Source organism: Podarcis cretensis, assembly GCF_951804945.1.
Source record: "Podarcis cretensis genome assembly, chromosome: 14".
NCBI lineage: Eukaryota > Metazoa > Chordata > Lepidosauria > Squamata > Lacertidae > Podarcis > Podarcis cretensis.
Window position 1 is genome coordinate 35,910,800 of NC_137183.1, and position 21,705 is coordinate 35,932,504.

Here is a 21,705-nt window from a genome sequence, read left to right on the forward strand (position 1 = left end):
TCTCCTTATATAGACATGTTTGTATGCAATTTTGCCTACAATTTACAAGCAATTTTCAAACTGCATGTTCTTTTCACTAATATAAATGCACACATGCATTTTTGGCTGGAGAACTGCATCACAAAATTCAGAGAAGAGCAATTTGCATAAGACTGCTGCATTTCAGTTTGCCTCTTTGTTCTGGAAGGCATGAATTACCGTAGTTAAGTTTGTCTTTAAATGCACACTCAGTCCATTTCCTCCTCCATCCATCTAGTCTTGTGGACAAAAACATTTGCCTTTGGGGAAATGGCTATAACCCATTCTACACGCAAGAGATAACTCAAATTAAATCAATTGTTTTGTTGATTAATTAAAGGCTACCCAATAGGCTTCATTGCTGAACAGGCTTTGAGCCTCTCATCTCTCACATAAGGACCAATTTCAGGTAGACTATTGTCCAAAGTTTTACATCTGATGTGCAGCCTTCTCTGAAGGGAACTCAGTTGGTGCAAGGAAGATGCTAATAGTTTTGATCATTTTGAACTTCTTTGTGTTTCTGTGAAAAATGACGGAACCCAATCCAAGTGACCAGCTAATGTCTTGCTCAGCACTTCCTAACAATGCTATAATTGCAACCTCTCAGCCAGAGTTTCATATTCATCCCACCAGCAGAAGAGGAAGCAGCAGGGGGAGGCAAAAGGACACCCCTGGAATTGTCTCTGAATACATTCACAACCTGCACACACACACAAGAATTCCATTCCATTTCCTCCAAACCGTTTGCAAAAAGAAAGACTCTGCAGTGAGGCAGAAACCCATTTGCAGCCATCTGCATAATGTTTGCAGCTTTTGTCTAGCTCAACGGCTCATCTTTGGGAAAATGGTTATTGAAGATTGTAATTTTCATAAACGTTTGGAAATTGATACAAAGGAAACTGGCCATAAAAACTTTGTGAGTGGGGTGGGAGGGGGATGTCTCTAAGTCGTTGGCTGCTAAATGGCACAGAAGAACATAAGATGCCATGCTGAGCAGTCTGCAGCTGGCAGAGGGTAGTCTTCTTCTACCTGCACAAATCTAATGTGAGGATTCAGGCTCAGAACTTGGACTTGGGCACAGCCCAGGATGTAACCGCTGGGCCTTCCCATCACACACAAGGCAGAGTAATATAGGAAGCTGCCCTAAGAATGGAAGACAAGCCTGCTGAATCAAGCCAGTAGCCCAATTAACCCAGCATCCTCTTCTCACAGGAACTAAGCAGTTGCCAGTTGGAAACCCACAAGTAGCACCTGAGTGCAACAGCACTCTGGCCACCTGCAGTTTCCAGCAACTGAATCTGGCCCATCTAGTGCAGTATTGTCTAGCAGCTTTCCAGGATTTGGGACAGGGGTCTTGCCCTGCCCTGAGATGCTGGAAATTGCACTTGGGGTTTTCTGCATGCAAAGCATGTGTTCTGACACTGAACTCTAGCCCTTCATCAAACCATTGTAAAAAAAAACAAATATGGCTTCTGGTTTCTTTGTATTTTATTTTAAAAAAAGGTTTGCTGCTATCCCGGGTACTGAAATGTCCTCAGCAAAGGCGTAATATTCCTGGCACCAAAATGTAGCAAACCAAACAAAACAAAATCAGCCTTTCCACATTCATTCCAAGCCAAGGCTGCCAACTGACCCACCCTGCTGTCGTGCCTTAAATGGCAGCTTGATGCAGATAAATGAGTAGGAGTAAGTGTTTGTAGTGCAATTATGGCCACAATCCTTAAGCAAAGAAGCACATTCAGTTTCTGGGAAAGCTACAGGCACTGGGGCCAATTTAAACATTTCAGGCATGGGTCTCTCTCAGACCTATCTCAACATGCTGCAGATTAAAACTGGGAGTTCTGCATGCAAAGCTGGGGTTTGTTCACTGATCTATGGATGCTCCTGACGAACGTAGGAAACTGCCATACCAACTCAGGCCATTGGTCCATCAAGCTTAATATTGTCTACTTAACTAGCAGCAAGCTCTCAGCTCTGCCTGGAGATGCTGGGGACTGAACCTGGGCTTTCTGTGCACAAAAGCAGGTGTTCTGCGATTGATCTACAACCCTTCCCTAGGGAAAGCTGGTGTCTCTCTGACCATGGGCTGACAGCCTGCAGTCAAGATAACCAAGTGCTGTGGAAGGAGGTGGAGTAGAGTAACTAAGCCACTGGTTACTAGGGATGGAGGGGGAAGAGACTTGATAAAAGTCCATATTTGGGACAGGACCTCTACACCCACCGGGGCAGTGAGATATGTCTCACCACTCGCCTAGCTCTTTCTCACTTTGAGCCCCTAGGCTGGCCACTTCATTTCAGCCAGGGTAAGAACCTTGGAGAAGAAATAGATCACTTGTATCCTCCCATGGCAGGGACACGGGTGGCACTGTGGGTTAAACCACAGAGCCTAGGACTTGCTGATCAGAAGGTCGGTGGCTCGAATCCCCACGATGGGGTGAGCTCCCATTGCTCGGTCCCTGCTCCTGCCAACCTAGCAGTTTGAAAGCACGGCAAAGTGCAAGTAGATAAATAGGTACTGCTCTGGCGGGAAGGTAAATGGCATTTCCGCGTGCTACTCTGGTTCGCCAGAAGCAGCTTAGTCATGCTGGCCACATGACCTGGAAGCTGTACGCTGGCTCCCTCGGCCAATAAAGCAAGATGAGCACCGCAACCCCAGAGTCACGACTGGACCTAATGGTCAGGGGTCCCTTTACTTTACTATCCTCCCATGGCAGTCTGCTGCATTTCCATGCTGGGCACTGACAGAGAGAAATGAGGAGGGAGGGTGTTCCTGCCCACCTGCAAAGTTGACCCGCACTGGTGGTGAGATCTGGCCCAGCTCTGCTTTGCATTAGCTCAACACCATCTGGAGCACAGAATCTACCCTTTTCAAGGGGGCAGGGAGGCTGGAGTAAACTCTTTTGAAATTACTTAAATAAATAAAGAAGGAAGGAAGTAAAATAGACATGGTGCCTGCTTTGCAACTGCACTGCATCTTTAAAAGAAGTGACACTGCTAGAAATGTAAAATAAAACAGCAAGAATGATGAAGCTGTGGAGCAGCTTCCCTGGGGAAGTGGAGAAAGCCCCATTCCTTGATATTTTTAACACTTAGCTCCCAAAGAGGAGAAAATGTACTAGCTACAAACAAGCCAGAATTGGCAGGAAATCAATTGGCCCCACTTGCCGGGTCCTTCTCATCACAACTTTCTTAAAAACACAACCCAGAAAGTTCCCAAGTGTTGAGAAAGTTCCCAAGTGTTGCTCAGCTTCCTAAACCTGAAATGAATTTCTTGTCCAAAAGAAACACACAAAAAAACCCCAACCCTTGATACTGTATATATTCATTTATTTTCCAGTTAAACATCAGCCTTGGCTCCTGTCAAGTTGCGTAAGGGAGAGCAAAGATGCAAAAGATGAAAGCATCTTGCCATCAGCAGCAGAAGCAGAGTTCCCTAACGCAGGGAAAGGCTGGAGAATCTGCTCTGTACCAGCTAGACTGGCAAAGAAAAAGTGATTTATATGCGTTGTATATGCGATATAACATTGTGTCACCAGAGGGCAATGTGGAGTCCCCTTTTTCTCTACCTGTTTTCTCTGTTTAAATTTACAATGCTTTAAACAGAAACGCTACTTTGATATGTCTAGATCCAGCCTAGAATTGCTAGATCCACCAGCCAGAGCTGGGTGCAATGCAAAAGACATACACTTAAAATTCACGGGCCTCCAAAGATCTATCCTCTCCTGCCATGCATATCAGAGATTGCAGAAATGAGACACTACTCAAGCTTTTGCCAAGCTTATACTGAACTCCACCCCTAGCTGAATGAGAAGCTGATGCGCTCATGCCTCTTTGTGGGTTTCCCATTGGGGCATCTGATCTGCCACTTTGAGAACAGGCTGTTGGACTGGATGGGCCATTGGCAATGGGGGCTGTCCAAGGAGTAAGTATTTTGAAGCTGAAGAGCCTGGCAAAGCCATGTCATTTAATCCAGAAAGACCTAGTAAAGGAGGTAGACACTCCTAGTCTGGGTTGTTCTCTGAGCTTAGGGCAGGGGGTGTTCCAACAGGACATACATCCCTGTTGGTGGAACAGGAGAAACCTGGCTACAGTTTAAGCCTTGTTGTTATTTTATTTCATAAAACTTATAAATGACGTGTGTGTGTGTATGAGAGAGAGAGAGAGAGAGAGAGAGAGAGAGAGAGAGAGACTACCTCAAAGCAGTTAACAAAAAGAACCAAACAATAAAATTGTTAAAAACAACTGTTTAAAATATTCAGAAATAATTAACATCAACAATAACCTAAAAACTGGAATAAAACACATGACATGTCTGGATAGGCTGACTTTTAAAAAAGGGTTTTTAGCAGGTGCCAAAAATAATACAAGGGACGCGGGTGGCGCTGTGGGTTAAACCACAGAGCCTAGGACTTGCCGATCAGAAGGTTGGCAGTTCGAATCCCCACAATGGGGTGAGCTCCCGTTGCTCGGTCCCTGCTCCTGCCAACTCCCTGCTCCAGCGGGAAGGTAAACGGCGTTTCTGTGCGCTGCTCTGGTTCTCCAGAAGCGGCTTAGTCATGCTGGCCACATGACCCGGAAGCTGTACGCCGGCTCCCTCAGCCAATAAAGCGAGATGAGCGCCGCAACCCCAGAGTGAGTCACGACTGGACCTAATGGTCAGGGGTCCCTTTACCTTTACCTTTAAAAATAATACAGTGAAGGAACTTGCCTGGTGCCAATAGGCAGAGCGTTGCAAAGTGTGAGTGCTACCACACTAAAATATTGATTTCTTACTAGTATTATATGGCACCTATAGCAATGCCAGTTCTGCAGATCAAAGAGATCAAGTTATTAAGAACCTGCCAAGCAAAACACCCAAATATTTGGCTGGACCCAGCTCTGCCACTATTGCAGCAGCCATGAACGGGTGGCTCTCTAGTAGAAATCCACAAGAATCCTGTTCTATCCCTCTCAGGTTTCACTCCTGTGAATTTAGTATATTACTGAGGTCAGGAGGCCTGAAATCATCTCTCACATCCTGATCCAATCTCCCCCACCCTGAGTTCATGTTCCGTGGGTACGGAAAGACTGGAAGAGTTGCGGCAGTGGTTGGTGCACCCTGGGACTGATGGGGTGGAAGGCCAATAGGGGGTGGAGCCATAGCCAGTGGTAGGCAAAGCAACAGCCAATGAATGAGCGGAGGAGGAGGAGTTGCACTGACGGCTGGTGCACATTGGGACTGGTGGGGCATGAGGTAGGGAGGCTAACAGTAGGTGGCACAAGAGTCAATGAAAGAAAAACCCAGCTCACTCTAGCTTTGTCCCCAATCCTTCTCCTCCTCTGTTGAGTTCTACAAGGGCAAAACTGAAACTAAGGAGGAGGAGGAAGAAGCTGACAGGCAAGGCCACCCCATGGACTGATTGGAAGAATTCAGGCAAGTGTGGCTTATCTGAGGGCAGACCAAGGTTGATGGAGCAGTATCCACAGAAGAGTTGCATGGAAGGAGAACAGGATTCATGCTATGGCTCTGTTATGCCCCATGGGGATTGCACCTCATGTGCCCTTTTTCAAGTACAATCAATGGGAAGTTTTGCACTCTGGTTAGCAAAGTCGTAACAGCCTGGGGTGCTCCTTTGCTTCTACCCCCCCCCCCAAAGAAGAGCTGCTGCTGCAGAATCCACAGACAAGCAAACATTTGTAAAAAGAACAGTTATAAAATGTGGAATTTCTTTTACAACAGCCCAATAAAGGCTTTTTTTTAAAAAAAAAATGCACTTCTTTAATAGAAATCATTATGGACTATTAGGAAATCTTTCTACAGTGCACCCATTGATTTCCTGGACTTCTAATGCTATTAGGTTTGTTCAAAAGATTCTCCTTTTTAAAAAGAGAGAGAGAGAGCAAAGCCATTGAACTGATGCTCATTCAAACTTTCTCAGGGGACATGGCATATTCCACCTTCCTGCCACCTGACAAACAAATGCAGAGAGAAATCACAGTCACCTGAATTTTCTGGACACTGAGGACTAGATTCAGGGGCAGTGACTGAATCTGAATTTGGATGAGATGGAAGGATGGCCACAACTCAGTGGGGCAGCATGTGATTTGCATGCAGAAGGCCCCATGTTTACTTCCCAGCATCTTCATGTAGGGCTGGGAAAGACTCCTGATCTAAAACGCTGGAGAGAAACTGCCAGTCAGTGTAGACTATACTGAGCTAGATGGATCATTGTTCTGATGAAGTGTAAGGCAACTTCCTGTGGTTCTGCCTTCAGTAAAAAGTAGCAACAGTGTCAGCACCCCAGCAGTGTGGCCAAATGACAAGAACCCCCTGGACCTGCTCCTTCTCTGCACCATCTCTCACTCTGGCCCAGACAGTGGTAAGGAGGGCAAGCAAGCAGGTGGTAGCAAATGAGAAGAAAGAGGAATAGCTGGCAAGAATGCTAGTGAAAATGTAGACACACTGTGTCCAGGGATGGTGCCTTGCCCAAATGCCCTCCAAAACCTGGAACTGGCATTGCAAGGATTAGGTAATGAGAGACAGACTTATGCCATTGTCTGCCTGTATCTCCAAACATTCCTTGTTGACTACCTCACCCCCATTATTACTCTCCATTATCCATTATTACTCTCCTTCGTTGGAGGTTTCTAAGGAGAGGTTGGAGGACCTTCCATCTCCACGATTCTAAGTTCACACCACAGACACTCAGATATCCTCAAACCTGATGCCCTCCAGATGTTTTGGGGCACAGCTCCCACCAGCCTAGACCCTGACGGTGATGGGAGTTGTAGCCTAAGACATCTGGTGGCTTCTATGTGGTTTTGGACTACAACTCCCAGCATCTTAGACCAGGAGCCTGATGGGAGTTATAATCCAGAACACCTGGAGGAATGGAGGTCTGGGAAGGCTGCTTTTCACAATACAGGTGCTTCCCCCACTTTCATGGTTTCGACTCAAGCGTGCTGCAGGGAAACAAATAAATCTATTTAAACTGCAAAAAGGTACAAAAGCGGCCCAAAAAAGAGCAGGGGAAAACTGCAAAAATGGAGCAAAAAGAACAGGAAATTGGCTAGCAATCCCCAGCACTTTGGGGTATCTGTCTACCGCTGAATCATAGCCAGGCACTTCAGGGTACCGGTCTACCTTGCTTGTTGTTGTTCCCACATTGTGATGAGGAAGTGATGAGGAAGACTGAGAGCTACCATTGCCACCATTCGTGCCAATCTAGTAAGTGCTGCTGGTTTTTTCTTTTTTTATTATAATTTTTATTAGCAAACCAATCAAATCACGTTAATTCCAAATTACAAAGCCAAATTTTTAAATTTTTGTTGGGGGTACCCATGCTTCGAGCTCCGAAAGGGATCCAAACATCTCTCTTGCTGCTGCTTTAATATTCACAATTCTGTCCAAATAGTATTCACAGTTCTGTCCAATCTTCACTTTATTATTTTCCTCATCTTCTTGTTGTTGTCATATATTCCTTTCTTTGTAACCTCTGATAGTGTCCACAAGCGGGTTAAAAACAAGTGCTGCTGGTTTTTTCAAGGGTTTCCAGAGGTTTAGAGGGTGTTTACAGGCTTTTTAGATTATGTTCCCTACTATACATGATTTCGCATGGTACCCAGAAACGTAACCCCCACATAAGTAGGGAGGCACTTACACACAGAGAGAGGGGTTCTTGGTGGCTTCCTCTTCCCAACTCTTAATAACACATGTACCTTCCCACAGTAGTCCAAGACTAAGCACCCTTTAGAAGTTTGAGCTTTAGTCAGGAAATGAGGGGATCATTTAATTTAATCATTCTTCTAATTGTTGCTCTGCCTCAAGCCTTTGGGAATATTAGATAGATAATGTTCCAGTTGCAAGACTGAGAATAGATTTCTTCTTGTGAAGCATTGCGGGAGATTGCCTGGAATTCCCTTACTATTTAAGCGCAGCTTCACTTCAAAACCTCTTTTTTTAAGCAATGAAAGAAAATGAACAAAGAGGGGAAACTCACCTGTCCATTTGTGAAACACTATTGTCTATACATCTCCACATCAAATCAGAAGGAGCCAGCAGCCTGCCAGATGTTGTTGGATTCCAGCTCCCATCAACCGCAGCCAGCATGGCCAATGCCAAGGGATGTTGAGAGTTGTAGTCCAACAACATCTGGAGAAACACCAGTCCGATAGCCCTGGTCTATAAGGAGGATCTGGAATGCTGCTATAGCCTAAAAGCTGGAAGCTTAGACAATGGATCAGAAAGGCACCAATTTGAATCTCACCTATGTCAGAGAGTCAGTCAACTGCCTTGGGCAAACCAAGTCCCTCAGTCTCACCTCTTCCCTCCCCACCTGCAATATGGAGCCAATATTAACAGATCTGTACTTTATGAAAAACACCAAATACATGTTGTTGCTTTGATGGGAACTGATGCCACTTCAATAACATAAAAGCCCTGCTGGATCAGAACAAAGGCCCATCTAGTCCATCATTCTATTCTTACAGTGACCAACCAGATGTTCAGGTGGGAAGCACTCTCTCCCCACCTGTCATTCCCAAAAACTGATATGCAGAGGCATGCTACCTCCAGCAGCAGAGACAGAACACAGCCATCATGCCCAGTAGCATTCTTCCACTCACCAGCAACTAATATTCAGAAGTACACTGCCTCAAACAATGGAGGCAGAACATTTAGCCATCCTGGCTAGCCAAGACTGATCGTCTTATCCTCCATGAATTTGTCTAACCCTCTTTTAAAGGCATCCAAGTCAGTGGTCATCATAACCTCTTCTGGGAGGAAATTCCCAAGTTTAACTATGTACTTTCCTTTGGTCTGCCCTGAATCTTCCCCACAGGACAGATTTAAAGATGCCTTGCCTGTCTGCTCAACTTTGGTATAAACTTATCTTAGAAAACCACCACAATTTCCTGGTACCTCCTCCTTAAACAGAAGCATGACCCTGTCAAAAGTTACCCCTGAAGTGACAGCTCAGGAAAATGGAAGGGTGTTGAAAAACATGCAGTTTACAGACTGGAGCAAGAAATATTCTTTAGCCATTGCCTCAGATCTGTTCAATGTTTTGCCTGGTTTAGTAACTTCCCAATCCCACTCAATTACACCTTCATTTAAGAGGTTCAGTCAACTTGACTTTCATTCTCCAGCAGCTACTAACAAGATCTGTTCAATTACAGTTTGACAGCACAGCATCCAACACAGACAGAGTTCTCCCATGAATTTGAACAGTACACAAACACCAAATGCAAGGCAGCAGAGAGGGATAAGAAGAGAAATGTCATGCCTGCTCCTTGCCGTTGTACACCAATGATGATGTGTTAAATACTAATTGTGTGCTGTCAGGCAGGCAAAAAAACAGCTGCATTCAGAGAAATAATCCTACCAGCGGGATGAATCAAGCAAAAAAAAACACTCTCTGCCTTTCAAATTAGCAAGGTCTATAAATCCTTCCAAAAGCATGTATCAGTCATTGATTTCTTATCTGGCAAGGAAGCAGATCTCAATTCAAGAAAGGCACCCAGGATAAACCATGCTTTTCAAAATGAGACACCACCACAAACTTCCCATCCTGCCAATGAGCTCACTTAGGAAACTCTGCTTTCCCCATTTGGGGGAATAGCTGAGCTAAGACCTACACAGGTGCAGAAAGTAACAGGCAGGAGCAAGCATCTCACCTGTCTGTGTTTCAAAGAAATTGTCAAGTGCTACCCATCTGTTTTCATTTTCTTTATTTAACAAAACAAAACAGGCTTTTGAGCTACATCCCCAGCACCTGCCATCAAGCACAGACGCTGAACACATACCAACACAGTTTATGCTGAGAAACTCAGATGATGGTGAGACTTAAAAACAAATAAATAGAAAGACTGGTTCTCCTACCAAATGTGATTTTTCTTTTGGAAAAGTCACAAGCCAACTGAACATTCCCCCATCCCTTAAAAACATGCCTCACTACCCACCAAATTCTTCTGCGAGATTCGAGGTGCTCTGACTGCTCTTTCCAAGTCTAGGAAGAAGCGAAGGGCCTAGAGTGATGGACCACTACGGCAGCCCCTAGCCCACTCAGGACTTTCCTCCCTTGTCCCACCGAGAGTGGAAGGAAGCAGACTGGGAAACCCGTCTCTCGGAAGCGAGTGACTCTCGCAAAACACTCACCAGGAGGTCAGTGTCACACCTTGCAAACTCAGAGTGAAAAGAGGAATGGTTCAACAGATACATTTGGCTGTTCTTGACGAGGCGGGACAGCATCATTAGTGCAAAACCTGATCAACTTCACAAAGGCAAGTCATCTGTGTGTCCCCCTAAAGTCATCTTTTAAGCCTCACCCCCAAACACACACCACCAGTTCCGATGTCTTTACTCACAGTTTGGCCTTCTCCCTCTGTCTGGGTCCCAGACTCTTCTCTGCCCAAGGAAGCCATTCCATTCCTTGCCTCCTCCTCCTCCTCCTCCTCTTCTTCTCCACCTTCTCTTCCTTTCATTCCAATGCTTCCTCCATCGTTCCCCAGCTTCAATCTCTTCCCCTCGGGTTGTGGATCCTCCACTTCCTCTCGCCTCATCTTGCCATCTCTGACTCTCTGTTTCACTGCCTCCTCCAAGCTGCTAGCAGGACTGGACATTTTAGAAAAAGAACAAGGAAGGTTGTGCACTTTACTATATTTTTTTCAGTATTATTTTGGCCTAGCGAAGCTGCCTCTTTGGGGGAAGATTTGGGGCTTCTGAGAGCTGCCAGCCTTGCTCTCTCCGATATGCACAGGCTTCTTTTAAAAATTTAGCTGGTGTTTCAGTGCCTTTGCAAAGCTTGTCACTTCCATTTCTTTAGCTCCCTCTGCTGCTGGCTAGAGTGATTCCTTCGGCAGCAGTATCTGCACAAGGCAGGGCACAAACTTTAATATCTCTCTCCCAAACACACATGCAATAACCTTTCAGATATTGATCATTTCCCCCAACAATGATTACTTTGACTAAATCCTCAGTTTCAGTGTTTATACATTTCTGGTTCTATCAAAATAGGGTTCTGTTTGCTTTTATAATGAAAAAAAAAATCCTTATTAAATCAGGCAGTTTAGATCCCATTAAAGGTAAAGGGACGCCTGACCATTAGGTCCAGTCGTGGCTGACTCTGGGGTTGCGGCGCTCACCTTGCTTTATTGGCCGTGAGAGCTGGCGTACAGCTTCTGCGTCATGTGGCCAGCATGACTAAGCCGCTTCTGGCGAACCAGAGCAGTGCACGGAAACACCGTTTACCTTCCCACTGGAGCAGTACCTATTTATCTACTTGCACTTTGATGTGCTTTCGAACTGCTAGGTTGGCAGGAGCTAGGACTGAGCAACGGGAGCTTACCCCGTTACGGGGATTCGAACCACCGACCTTCTGATCAGCAAGTCCTAGGCTCTGTGGTTTAACCCACAGCGCTTGATCACCTAACTATGCCAGAACTCAAGCATTGGGATTTTTTGTACACCCAAGTGCTGTGGAATTTAGTGAATTGTCTGGCTGCCTGTGGAGCTAGGGATATGTTCACTGTTTCCTTCCCCATTACCCACCAGAGGCAGACAGGCTCATTGGGGAGGAGGTTTCTTAGGGTGAGTCAGGCATCCTTGGTTCATTTGAAAAGCCCAAGACTGCACTGCTCTCTTTTTTAAAGGAACTAATTCATGACTGAAGGAGAGAGGTTTCTGAAGTCTCCCCATGAAGAACCTGGAGATCCCGAATCTGCCAACATTCAGCTTTATTGGATGTCCATGAGTCCCAGTCTTATGAGATACCTTGTCTATTATTCTCCTTTGGAAAGCCCATTCATAAGACCTTTCTCTGGGAAACAGCTTGCCAGCATCTACAGCTAGCAATTATCAAGGGGTAGTAGTAGCAGTTGGTGATAATGGCACTGAGGAGAGAAGCCAGCCTCTCCCAACCTGGTGGCTTGCAATTGTCTTGTATTACACCCCTAACACACGACTGTGTTGATGGGAGTTGTACCTGAGGCTCTACAAACTGCAGCTCCCTTAATTCTTTTGGGGAAGCCATGGCTGTTTAAAGTGGCATCATAGTGCTTTAATTGTCTGCTGTGAATGTGGCCTCGGAAGACTTCAGCATCTGAACAAGGAGACCTCCCCAGTCTAACTAACCACTGTCCTGCACTGTCTCTTGGTAGATCATAATATCTAGTACTTTGAGTAGCACATTGGTCTTTCACCAGTGATGAGAATAGGACATAGCATAGCACACTATGATGGCATTTGCAGACATACAGAGAGCGAGAGAGCGAGAGAGAGCACTTGTTCTGTTGTTACAGGCTTACATTGGCCCTTTGTAAGCTGGAATTTCACTGGTCCTGTCTTGGCAGAACTTCAGGGCAAATGTCCACGGACCCCCCCCACCCCCCTTAGAAGAATAAGCATGAGACCCCAGCATCTAAAGATATAGGAGAGAGACTATAAGATCTTTAAGTCAAAGTCAGCAATTGCCTAACTACACCTCTGCAAGTGCTACAGTGCCCCTACCTCCTAAAAAATGTATTGCTTTTGTAGTAAGAATTCTTTGTTCCACCAATACAGAGAAATAACTGATTCCTACTGTTGCCCATGGTGAAGGGGTGACTTTCAACCTACGTTGATACCTGGGAGTAAAGATCTATTGAACTCAATGAGACTTTATTTTCAATGGGCATGAGTAAGATTGCACTGGAAAACCAGGACATCTGCACTGTGTATATATAGCCTGCAAAACACATGCTTTTCCCCGAGTCAGTATTGTCTTCACTGACTGGCAGCAACTCTCCAGTGTTTCAAAGCAGAGGTCTCTTCCAGCTGTTCTTGGAGATGTTGGGCATTGAACTTGGGACCTTCTGCCTGCAAAGCAGATGCTTCACCACTGAGCTATGGGTGGAGTTTCCTCAAGTCAATGCCAATGTTATATACACAGCAGCAATGCGGTGTCTGGGGTGCTGAGATGTCCTCAGCAAAGGTATAATGTTACTGGTTCTAAAATATGGCTTTAAAAAAAGTCAGCCTTTGTATCCTTGGACATCCATCCCAAGCTAAGGTGACTAACCTGCCCTGCTGTTGCACCTTTCATGGCAGCTTTCTGCAGGTAAATCAGATGGAGATTTTTTTTTTCTGTGGCCGAATGATGACCCTTGTCCTAAAGCACAGAAGCACATTCAGCAGCTTAGAAAGGTGCAGCCACCGGGGCCAGTTGGAAAGTTGGCAACCCTAAACCCCAAAGAACCAACGAAGTCACAAGAGATGAGTTCTGCTGATTAATCTAATCTGCTGCTTTTACACCTGATTGTCCAAAGGGGGAATCGATTATCCAGATGAGTTCACAGAAATGAAAAATTCATTTCCAGGTTTTCATTTTACTTACATTACCTCCCGCACTAAAGCTCTACAATGCATGGTCCTAATTACTTCTTAAAAGCCAGTAAATATTTCATTAGCTCTTATTGGATTACTTTATGTTCCATGGTCTACAAGGGGAGAGATGCCAGCCATAGTGAATGGACACCCAGGCAAAAATGTGCAGGAAACCCCTCTATATTAATGCTCATTTGTACTGCACTTATTAAGGTCTGCTTATATTACAGACTTCAAAATGGTTCAATGGTCATTCCTTCTCCCCTTGGGAGCTCTCAGAAATGCATCTCTTCTCTGGAGGGATCTAAGGATGTTCAACACAGAATTGTAGCTCTATGAGAAGGGGGGGGTGTCTCCTAAGCTTAAAAAAACTACAGTGGTAGTTTAAAGTAGTATAGTGATTTAAATGTATAGTGTGAATGTTTCTTGAGTCTTGTTAGAATTGTGAAGAAGTGTCATGAACCCTGTATCCAGCAGGGATCTGGACAGAGTTGGAGGCTGCTGGGGCACCGAATGAGGAGCTGGATCTGGGTCAGGGATCAGAGCTGACTGCAGAAGATAAGGAGACCACTCTGCCTGAGACAGTTGGACAAGGACTCCTGGAGGGGCCTCCCAGACCACTGGAGCCTATAGGGCCAAAGCCTGAACCCTCACAGACACCTTCCACTGAGCCTGAGGAACCAGATGCCTCCTACTACACATCACCAGTCCAAGAGAGCAGCAAGAGGGAGGCTCTGGAATTAAGGAGGTGTGGTCCTTCTTAAGGCTGAGGGTTGGCTCTTCAGAGAACTCTAAAGTTCTCTCACAGGGGTGGAGCCTGGAGGAGGTTGTGGGGAGACAGAGGCATCAAAGATCTCAGTCTCCTCCCAACCATTGTTGGAGCAAATTGATCACTCAGCACTTTCTGTGGTCCAGTAACTTTCATCCAGCCTTGCTGCTTCTCCTGTGAGTTCTGCCATCAGGCCAAAACATGGTAAGAAGCAAGGCCCACTGGCACCTTCTTTTTCTCCTGTGTTTGATTTTTGTTCTGTTACTAGCATGGAAAAGAAGTGAGCAGTTCTTGCTGTGGATGAGCAACAATTCATCATACCATGCAGGATGAGAGCCTGGGTGAGTTGCAGAGGAGGAGCGAAGGGTGCAAAAGCTGCCTGCTGAGAGCCCCTGGACAGACAATGGAGCCTCCCTAGTGTGGAAGACCGAGGGGAGGAATAAATGGACTGCCCCGGGGAAAAGATAAGTTGGGAAATGTTGCCAAGACAATTTTGTTGTTCACTCAGTTGAATGTCCTGTTTTCTTTATCCATGTTCTTGCTAATATTGAAAATTCTAATTGTTTTCCTCCTTGCAGCTTAGCTTTGTTTGCTTCGTGATGGATCTGTTGGGTGGCTCATTATTTACTGGACCTGTTTTATGGATTTTGTACCTTTCTGTATATGTGCTGTTATGTGTTGTAGAATGAAAAGTGTTATAAGGCATCGCTGCACCACACAGTGCTTCGGTTGTGAACAGCGGCCAATGAAGTTTGATGGAAATGGAGAAACTCAGAACGACATCACACCAGAAATGGAACACAAGAATACAAGGAGAGCCCTGCTCAGTTGCAGAGCACCAGCTTTGCATGCAAAAGGTACCAGCTTCAATCCCCAGCACCTCCAAGTAGGACTAAGCTGAAATCCTGCCTTAGGCTACAGGTCTTGGCATTAGGACTGAAATCTACCACTAGAGATTGACAAATCTCAGTTTTGGTTTATCTCAGTTTTTCAAATAGCAAATATTACATTCAATTCATCCCATTTCTGCATCAGTTTTCATGTATGAGTGTATGTATAAACACAGACACGTGTAGTCACTTTTGCATACATTTCTCTAAACGAATAAACTTTTGCAAGTAATTTCACTAATATAATGCCTTTTTTTGTATGTTGCGTTCACTACGATATGCATTTTTTAGTATACTTTCCCCTAAGACATGCAGTTTTGTATGGTTTTTTTTTTAAGAACTGCATTGCAAAATTCAGAGAAGTGAGAATTTTGAAGTACAGTTACATATCAGTTCACATTGGTTTGGGGAGTGCAAATTTGGGAAGTGTCCACTAAAAGGCAAACTGAACAATTTTCTCCCCCAATCCACTACCCACCATGATTTGCTAAGTCCCTCTTCTGGCTCGCAAACAATTTCTCAGCAGCCAGAACCCTACAAATCCAGCCCAAACTAGTCAGTGGTTGCCTGTTTATTTCCTTCCCTTCGGTTTCACTTTCTTGGTCTGTTCTCCTAACCATATGCCTGCCGCATTCCTCTATCTTGCCATCTGCGTCTACCACCTCCAAATAATGTACTGGCTGTTCCAGATCTCCAGTTTCATTCATCATTAGATTTCATGCTAGGAACAAACTTCAAAGCTTGTGTCAGCAACAGCTGCTGTGCATTGAAATCAACTTATCTGTATTGCTAAGGAACTTGTCTGAAGGAAATCCTTGCCGAGCTCTTTCTTGGTCCACCTGCCACAGTTTCTGCAGCAAGGCAAAAAAAAAAAAAAAAGCCAAACCAAACAGGACCAGTTTCCAGTTTGGGAATCCTTGGAGGGGTCTTTACAGTGCACCTTCCTCTAGTGATTTTACATGGCTGGAATGTGTCCTTAAACTATGGTGCTTCCTCTTGCTTGCCCAGAGGATGGAGAGTGGGAGGTGTGGCCACACCCACTTTGGCCACACCCACCACTGGTACGCATCCTGCAGAAAGTTGCTCCCAAGAGAATATGGTCTTGGAGCTGCAAAAGGTTCCCAATGCCTGCTTTACAAACAAGGCAAAGATAAAAGGCTCATTTAAATGCCCTGCTCTTTCTTCTCCATTTCCTGGGTATGCATTTATCAGTTAATGTCTGCACTGGTCAGTTTGCTTTTGCCAGGAAGCAGAGTTATAAATCCTTAACTGCAACACTTTCTATGGTTGCTAGCATGCCTTGATTTGAACAGAACAGCCTAATGGTCTCTATTAAATGGAACACAACTGAAAGCATGCCTGCATATTTCGGGTAGTAGGTAGAACAGCCACAGGGAATTTCAGGATGGAGGGATGAAAGGGATGGGGAAGGAATGTCAAATCAGCAGGGGTCAGGTTTTAGGAAAAAGCAGGTGCTTGTGCTCAATTTATTCATCAGCTCTAGTTTCTGCAGGTCACTTAGGATTGGACTGGGGGGGCAGTTTGCACAGATATACTTTGGAAAGTGCTTTGACTACAAAGACGACACCTCCCACCCCACCCCCAGGAGAAACTGCATCTTCTGCAAGACTAACATTTCAATTTAGATTGGGAGGAATAGATTTAGGTTACCAATGACAGTTTACACCAGAAAGGGTATAACTAGCACCTACATTTTGGAACTTTCTACCTCTTGATACTAGGCCTTCACCAAACTTCTCAGTGCCTACTTCAAAACTATGTTTCAGTGGGCCTGCCCACAAATGTACATTTGATGTGTATTTTAGTATGTGCATTATAATGCATTTTAAATACAACTGCTGCTTTCATTCCAAAAAGGGCTAACTTGTTTTTTAAAATCTGATTATATTGGTAATTTTATGTTATGTAAACCCCTTAGAGATTTTGAAGATTTTGTGGCATATGAATCCAAATAAATAAAAACAGAATTTTTAAAAAAGCTAAACAGGCAAAGTGAAGCTATGTATGCATGCATTCAAGGCAGCAAACTGAATATTCAGCACATTTGTTCAAGACAATGAATAATCAAGAACACTGAGCAAGCTTTAGCATTTCACAGAACTTTTCCTTGGGCTTTGATGTCAGAAAACAAGCACAAGGATGAGAGGGAAGAAGTTGCTCAATCTGTAGTCTGTTACAGTCTTCAGATAATAATCCAGGAAGCTCTGCAAAACAAGCAAAGCAATCTTAACTTTGTCCACTCAAAAGTCAGTCCTATTGAGTTCAACTGGGCTTTCTCCCAGATATGCAGTGTTAGGACTGCTGCCTAATTAGATTAGATGCTGGCAAGTTGTCCCAAGGCATGCTGGGAGAAAAAAAGCAATAGTTCAAGCCAGTGATGTGCCAGAACCAAAGGTGAGTAGTACCTCCATACTCACACAAACCGTTTTTTCTTGCACCCCTTTTCTCTCCTCCTTTTCCCATTTAACTTCTCCTTGCCATTCACCTGAAATTGGGATGAGGGCCTGGGTGGCTGTCGGTTGCCAACCTATACTGAAAGATTTTGCTATATCTGCAGTTCATTGCTGCATCGGTTGAATCAGTGTTACTTCTTAAGAGAAACGAATTTGCACCATCAGTTTGTGAATGAAAAATGGCTGGCAGGGTTTTAACTGCAGTTTATCCCCTTCCATCCAAAGGATGTGAACTCCAGAGGGTTGTCATGTTGCCTCAGACAGACCTGACAAGTCTGCAGGATGGAATATGAGCTAATAGAGCCAGATCTGAATGGGACTTGCCGGATGGGGAATTTGCATCCATCTGATTTCCTAAAGCGCCATGCAGGGTTAAGGATGAGGGGGATTGAAGCAAAGCTCCTTCGGAAAAAAAAAGCATATGGCTTTCAAGTGGAAATGGGGGCCTTTTGGATTGCTATTTTGAGAAAGCTGTTCTCTAGAAGTGCTCCCAAAATGTCACACTTTCTCATCGTCTAACAGAAGGAGCCAGCTGTACCCATAAACGTAGCATCCTTGAGGCAGCAGAGAGGACCAATGATGTCAGGCAGGGAGCCGGCCTGTGCACTGCCTACTTCACAGGGTTGTTGTGAGGATACAAAGAGAGGAGAGGAGGGGGAGAGAACCACATATGAAAAAGGTGGTCAGCCTGCAGCCCTGTGGCACAGCAGCCAAAACCTTCTGCAAGTGGACCATCCAAACTGCTGGGGAAAGAGAACTATCCTTCCCCTGCCAGCCCCCTGAATGAGGAGGAAGATGGGGAGAGAGAGGGAATACGAGGTTCAGCATGGGAAAAGATGCCCACCTCTGGGCATGAGCATCTTGGTAGTACAGAAAGCACTTGGGGAGAGTGAAAAACGGCTCTAGTAAGGGGTGTGGCCTGGGCAAAGTCTTGAGAGACAAACAGGAAGGCCTGGAGGGCCACATTTGGCCCTGGGACTGAGGCTCGCCAGCCCTGTATTAAAACATCTATTTACTATCAGCTGCCTTCTGAACTCATCCTCTGACTCACCGCCCTCCTAAGCAGTGTTTTGCTCCATAAAAATAAGCACTCCCTTGCTTAGCTTGAAATCCCCTTGGCCTGCTGAAGTGTGAACTTGAATGCTTGAGTGGTCCAGTTGCTCCAGCCCCATGATGCACATGATCATCCCGCATCTACCCAAAAAATCCCACATCTTTCCACTTCTTGATAGTGTGGTTTGTCACATTCCTGCTCTCTACCATTGGGACCGCTGACAGATGGCTCCTTCCCATGTGGGTGTTTGCATCCCTATTTTAAAACTCTCTAGCAGGGGCAAGGCAGAGAGAGCCTGTATCTCCTGACTTGCCCATGGCACTGCACCCAGGGCAGGAGGAGGGGGTACCAGTGTGGGGCAGTGGCTGGTGTGTTGGCCTTAGAACTGGGACATGTGGGCCTCAGTCCCTGCCTGCTATAAAACTCAATGGGTGAAATTGTGCCAAGGTTGGGAAAACTTTTGTCCCCTGAAGGTCTCATTCCCTCTGCTGTGATCTGTCAGGGCTGCATGCTGGCAGTGAGCAGAGCTAAAGCCAAAATGTGGACAGCCTGCCACCATTTGTCTGTGTCTGTGTCTGTGTCTCTCTCTCTCTCTCTCTCTCTCTCACACACACACACACACACACACACACTTTCTGACACTCCTCCATCCCGCTTTCGATTTCTATTTTTGACACTGCTTAGCTTCTCTGCTTACAAAGAAGTTCCACCCTCCTTCCATTGTACTATCGATTTCAGCTTCCCACCTCCCAGAAAAGCCCTTTCGTTTCTTTAAGCCTTCCACTTATCTGCATAAAATTAGGCTGGTGGGGTCACATGAGACCTAAAGACCAGAAGTTCTTCAGCCCATGAACACACACACACAAGCAAAGGATTATGCACTAGTTCTGGCTGGATCCTGAACTGAGCCCATTGGGGTTGGCGTAGGATTTGACCAGAGCAGGTTGCAGCAGTTTCAGATTACCCTGAGTCAGGGTAGGGGGTGGTTTGACAACAAGAGAGGGAGGCACATGCATCTCCTTTTCCCTCCTAACTGCATATTTATCTGTCAGGGACAAATATCAGAGAATTAGAACTGTCCCTAGTAGATTCTGACTGTTGAAGTGTTTGATCAGCAGTCTTGCAGTGTTCCTGTTTAAAACCCAAGCCTGGTGTGAAAATGACTCATTTCAAAGTTCCCTCAATCCTGGAGGGAAAAGAATTAGAAAGGCTATGCATTTGGTTCCAGGACTTGCAAGTCCTACACCAATCCTGGAGGCAAAAATGCTTGAGATAAACAATCTCAACAAAATTTGCATGCAATTCGAATATAATCCATGATTCCCAAGACTAGTAAACGAATTGGGATTTGGGTAGCTACCAGTGTGCATGCTTCCTGCATGTCCCAGCACGGTGCTTGGCTCAAAATAGTTACCTAGTTGTGCTTTTAAAATGCATACTTAGAAACATTTTTTATTAGAAAATACGCATTTAGGAATGGAAGAAATAAATAAGTTTTAAAATGCATATTTCCATACAGCCATCTTTGTAATAAACTGCAGATGATTTCAGGATAGACATTTCAGTTTCTCATTCTCCTAATCATCAGCTTGCTGCACTTCCAGTCATCAACTTTGAGATTTTTTAATCACCAGCATTTGTGTGCATGTCTAATATATATATATATATATATATATATATATATAGTGAAGAATATCATGCATTTTTATACACCATTTTCATTAATATTTGCCTTTTTATACACTCTTTCCCCTAACATGCACATTTTTTCACTGGAAAACTGCGTCACAAAATTTGGTGACCTTCACATTTTGAAGGATAGCTGTGTTTTGGTTCACACGTTGTTTCAGGGACTGCAGATTACCAGGCCAAATTCCTCCCCCTTTCCTAAATACGTGTGAAAGGGACACAGGCCAGAAATCGACTGATTCATCCGCACCTCCTCTCTGCATGGGAGCAGGTAGAGCACAGTTAGCACTTGGCTTCATAGAAACTACATGTCAAGATGTGCCCAGCTCAAGTGAAGAATCAGACTCTGTGTTGGATGCTGTGCTAGAGGCTCCCAGCCCAGCAGCTACAAGATGGTGTGTGTTTTATGTTAAATTAGTTCCGTCGAGTTCCGCAGCCGTGATGTGCCCTCAAACCACAGGTGTTCCTAAATCAATGAGTCCATGACAATTATAAATTGCTTTTCATAAGCAGTAAGCAAACAGAACCACAAGAAAGCCTGGCAAAAAAAAATGGCTTCAGTGAAGCGATACTTCGGCTCCGCAGTGTTCTGCTGCCCCAGCTCTTTCCAAAGTGCTTACTTTCTTATTTCAAGGAAAGCCTCTTTGTTTCCATTTTCTGGTTCTGTGTGACTTGCTGATTCGGAGACTGCAGGAGGAAAGTTTCTTCTCTAGGAGCTGACTTTCCCCTCCCCATCCCCCTTGGAAAAGTTGACAGCGTGCTGCAAACTGCAGCAACTGAGAAATGTGTGAAGGAACCGATTCAGGAGCCATGGCTCAGCTGCTCCTATATTCTCAGTATGCGTGCAGCAAATATCAGGCTGAGATCTTCCATGTGGATTACCAGCAAGGAGCAGTGGGCCAAATGCCAGCTTCTTTAAGAAACTGGGGGTTGGATTAAGTTTCAGTCCCAATGTGATGCTGTGCCACAAGTGTCTTGCTTAGATCAGGAAGTGAGGTAAATCAAGAAGGCTTCTTTAGGGGGCTTGAACAGAGGAAGTTGCCGTTGCAACTTGCCAAAAGTTTATTAGTTAGACCAGTAAACTTGGGCAGTCAGGAGGCCGTCAAGTGATGGAAAAACGTTGGATACAAAATACAGTGGTACCTCGGGTTAAGTACTTAATTTGTTCTGGAGGTCAGTTCTTAACCTGAAACTGTACTTAACCTGAAGCACCACTTTAGCTAATGGAGCCTCCTGCTGCTGCCGCACCGCCAAAGTATGATTTCTGTTCTCATCCTGAAGCAAAGTTCTTAACCCGAGGTACTATTTCAGGGTTAGCGGAGTCTGTAACCTGAAGCGTCTGTAACCTGAAGCGTCTGTAACCCAAGGTACCACTGTAAAATCACAACGATGAGGTTAAGTTCAACCCCATACCCCAGTAGAAATTCTAAAGTGTTCTGTGAATGAGATGGTCCTCTTCCAAGCATGAGGGG

General features: G+C 45.0%; 1 protein-coding gene across 17 annotated transcripts in view; it reads right to left on the minus strand.

Annotated features, from left to right (window-relative positions):
- The window catches only part of RBFOX1 (RNA binding fox-1 homolog 1), a 1,485,186-nt gene extending 1,474,411 nt beyond the window's left edge, over positions 1 to 10,775 (minus strand). For 6 of the 17 annotated variants that reach the window (XM_079952530.1, XM_079952520.1, XM_079952521.1 and 3 more), the window contains exon 1: positions 10,363 to 10,773. In XM_079952530.1, coding sequence (XP_079808656.1) covers positions 10,363 to 10,617 — 255 coding nt within the window. In that variant the 5' untranslated portion in view covers positions 10,618 to 10,773. Of the gene's footprint in view, positions 1 to 10,362 lie in introns of all 17 variants that reach the window. The other 11 variants (XM_079952555.1, XM_079952541.1, XM_079952552.1 and 8 more) reach the window with 4 other exon arrangements.
- Positions 10,776 to 21,705: the final 10,930 nt, after the last annotated feature.